The 3227-nt window shown below is 28.2% G+C and overlaps 1 protein-coding gene across 3 annotated transcripts; it reads right to left on the bottom strand.

Moving 5' to 3' along the window:
* Positions 1–516: 516 nt before the first annotated feature.
* Positions 517–3010, bottom strand: LOC130014735 (zinc transporter 1-like). 3 transcript variants are annotated; one of them, XM_056104410.1, is made up of 3 exons: positions 2313–3010; positions 1645–1794; positions 517–835 (listed from the first exon to the last, which is right to left on the bottom strand). In XM_056104410.1, exons 1-3 carry the CDS (start codon positions 2898–2900, stop codon positions 818–820), a joined length of 756 nt encoding a protein of 251 aa, XP_055960385.1. In that variant the 5' UTR covers positions 2901–3010; the 3' UTR covers positions 517–817. The 3 variants fall into 3 exon arrangements, with proteins under 3 accessions (XP_055960385.1, XP_055960384.1, XP_055960386.1); XM_056104409.1 differs by having other exon boundaries at positions 517–850; XM_056104411.1 differs by having other exon boundaries at positions 517–832; positions 2313–3009.
* Positions 3011–3227: the final 217 nt, after the last annotated feature.

A 3227-nucleotide genomic window follows, 5' to 3' on the forward strand; every position in this document is an offset into this window, starting at 1 on the left:
CATCAAATTTTACTCATCAATGATAAATTTGCAAAAAAATGAAAGGTGGTGATTTTATTTGACACTTTTTAAGAACGTGATTAAAATGAAAAAACGTATAAAGTTGGTGATTTTATATGAAATTAACCCTTACTGCATTATATCAGATTCAAATTGATTATCGGTATATTTAAAAAAGGTCGAAAAGATGATTGTAAATATGATATAATTTTAAAAACGTAACACATTAAATAAACGGACTAAAATTATGGGCAGATATCAACAATTTTGCAATTATATAATTTAGAGAATATTCAATAAAATAATAATAAAAATATAGTCAACCAGACTGATTATTACTATACTAGTTTATTTTTAAGCTTTCAAACAATTAAAATAGAATAAAAACCCAATAAATGAGTAAAAAAAAGATAGAAACACAGAATATATATTAATAAATCTGTGCGAGTTCAATAAGTCTTCTTTTAGTGAGTGAGGCGTATTATCTGATTGACATCGACATAATGCAAACAAAAATATCCCAAAAAGAGATTCTTCTATTCCATCATTGAAAATTCATGCAGTTTATTTTTCTTGTTTACATCAGTTCAAAATATTCACACAAAAGAAGGAAAAAAATCAAACTAACTTATTTATAATCTGATAAACATGAATCAGAAAATAAATAAATAAAAAAACTAAGCCCATTTGGCCAAGAGAGACATGCAGCCAGCTCCAAGAAGAAGAGAAATATTAACACCAAGTTGAAGTTTAGAACTGGCTTGAACTTTAGGGTTCATGAAATCAGCAGCAAGAAGATCTACCAAAGCCATGTACACTAAAATCCCAGCTGCTGCTGAATTAAAAACTCCTTCAACAATTAGGGCATATAGCTATATCATAAGTTCCAAATATCGACGGCTAAATGAAGTAAGTTAATAATGCCATTTAATCAAGGTTAATCGTTAAAAAATTTCCCACTTTTTCGAATTTTTCATTTATATATAACATTGTCAATTTTACTCTATTTCTCAATTTTCACTTTCTATTTTTTGGAATCAGAGGTATTTTCATTTGGAAGAAAGTCTAAATATGTCTTTCATATTTAACATAGTCTTGATTTTTTATTATTTTTAAAACATTTAGATTTATTTAAATTACGTGTCAAATGAAGGATATATTGAAAAAAAAAAATCAAGTGAAAAACTACAATTTAGAAAATGGGTTTAAACTGAAAATTGAAAAATAAGATAAAACTACTAGTTTTATAAGTTTGAGATATAAATGAAAAAAAGTTAAAAAAGGTATAGTACTTTCAAATGATTAAGCTTGTAATAAACTCAAAAATAATCCACAGCTAAAAGCAGAGAAAAATAATTTTATATTAACATATAAAAGAACTCTTGAAATGTCGACATCTAAGAGTAGAAAATTAATAATTTTAAAATATCTATTGTGATCAGAAGAATTGATATTTCCGTATAATAAACTCGAAACTAAGAGTAGAACATTAATAATTTTATAATTTATATTATCATATGACAATAAGTTCAAAAGGTCAGAGAGTTAAGTGAATAAAATTATTATTTTAGGGATGTAATAAAATAGAAAGTCTTATAGCTACGTTATGTATAGAGATAAGATATTGTTGATAAACTAATTTACCTGAAAAATGCAGCCACCAAGTCCCATACCCTCAAAGAACTGATGAAAAGTCAATGCAGCAAGCAACGGCCTTATTGTTTTTGGACTCTCAGATGCTCCTAATGAAATTCCTATTATTACTGAGTGCACCACGATCCCCAACTCCAAAACCTATATTTATAGTTCATCCAAATAAAATCAGCTTTTATAAGTGAATATATTACATTTACAAAAAAAAAAAAAACAATAATTAGATAAAGCAAACTTTGTGAAGTTTGGCCTGTAAATTATTTATTGTTTAAATATTTTTATGGTTATTGATTGTAAGATTTTTAAGAAACGGTAACCGAATTATATATATATAAACATTACAAAAGAGTTACAGGACTTTAGCTTTTTTTATAAAACAATTATCCAATTATAAAAAGTTACAAAATATTTTTAAAGCTTTTCTACAAAACGATTCCAACTTGCTTTTTGATTATACATGTTTATCTTGTTCACAACTATAATTCGGTTCCGTTTTGTAAAAAAAAAAAATTCGGTAATCGTTTTATAATTTAGTAACCACATTGAGCCGGATCACTAACTAATATTAATCGAATGTAAAAAGTTACAGTTAAGTAACTCCAGAAATAGTTAATTATATTTAGATATATTCAGAACAAGAGAATAGGAGAAATGACAACCTGAGAAATAACTCGATGTCTAAGGAGCTCAGATGCACCAAAATTATCTCCCAAAACTGCACCATGAGAATGTCCATGAGTTGCATGAGTATGAACATGAGCATCCTCTTCATCTTCATGAGTAGTAACAGCAGCTACAGATCCTTTGCTAATACTAGATTTGCCAAAATACGAGGTAGCGCAAGTATCAACCATCAAAGTTCCAATGGCCGACACCATTGCTATAAACCCCGAAAACGGAAACTTTCCCCAGGGTTTTTCGTTGAGACAAGCAAACGATAAATTATCAAAAGCATCGGGAAGTATATGAACAAACCCGGTTGCTAAAATTACACCAGCCGCGAATGACTTGATTATAAAGAAAATATCATTTTCCGGTCGTAAAGCCGAGATGATTCTACCGAGCATCGGCAGACAAACACCAATTGCACCGGCAACAAGAATTGAAGCTATAGCTACAAGTTTATACTTTAGAGCTGCAGATTTATCTATGTCGGATAGATCTTCAGAATCACACGTGCATTCACCATGAACACGAGATGGTATAATTAGAAGAAAACAGAAGAAAAATAATAGAAATTTGTTCATGACTGTGATTATAACAATAAAAACACAAAGAATTTGAGAAATTATATGCGTATATGAAAAGGTAATGTGATTTTTTCTTCTATTCTATATTTCTATATTAAATAATTTGATTGAAAATGGGTACATAATTATGATTCTGTTATCACCAAAAGGTGTGTTAATCTTATAAGCATTATTATTAGGGCTAGAAAATAATAATGACGAGTAAATAATGAGTCATAATAACCATTTTTTTATTCACATTGATAGCTGAAAACTAATTTGTATCAGTAACAAGAAAAATACACTATTTATTTGTAAAAGTGATGTAGAATGTCGACACTAATA

Source organism: Mercurialis annua, linkage group LG1-X (assembly GCF_937616625.2).
Source record: "Mercurialis annua linkage group LG1-X, ddMerAnnu1.2, whole genome shotgun sequence".
NCBI lineage: Eukaryota > Viridiplantae > Streptophyta > Magnoliopsida > Malpighiales > Euphorbiaceae > Mercurialis > Mercurialis annua.

What these genes read in the sequence shown, in the direction of transcription:
- LOC130014735 (XM_056104409.1), bottom strand. Translation starts at nt 2,900, where the DNA reads ATGAACAAATTTCTATTATTTTTCTTCTGTTTTCTTCTAATTATACCA. An exon ending in GACATCGAGTTATTTCTCAG is followed by an intron (nt 1,795 to 2,312) that starts GTTGTCATTTCT and finishes CTATAAATATAG; the next exon opens with GTTTTGGAGTTGGGGATCGT. An exon ending in TTGGTGGCTGCATTTTTCAG is followed by an intron (nt 851 to 1,644) that starts GTAAATTAGTTT and finishes TAATTGTTGAAG; the next exon opens with GAGTTTTTAATTCAGCAGCA.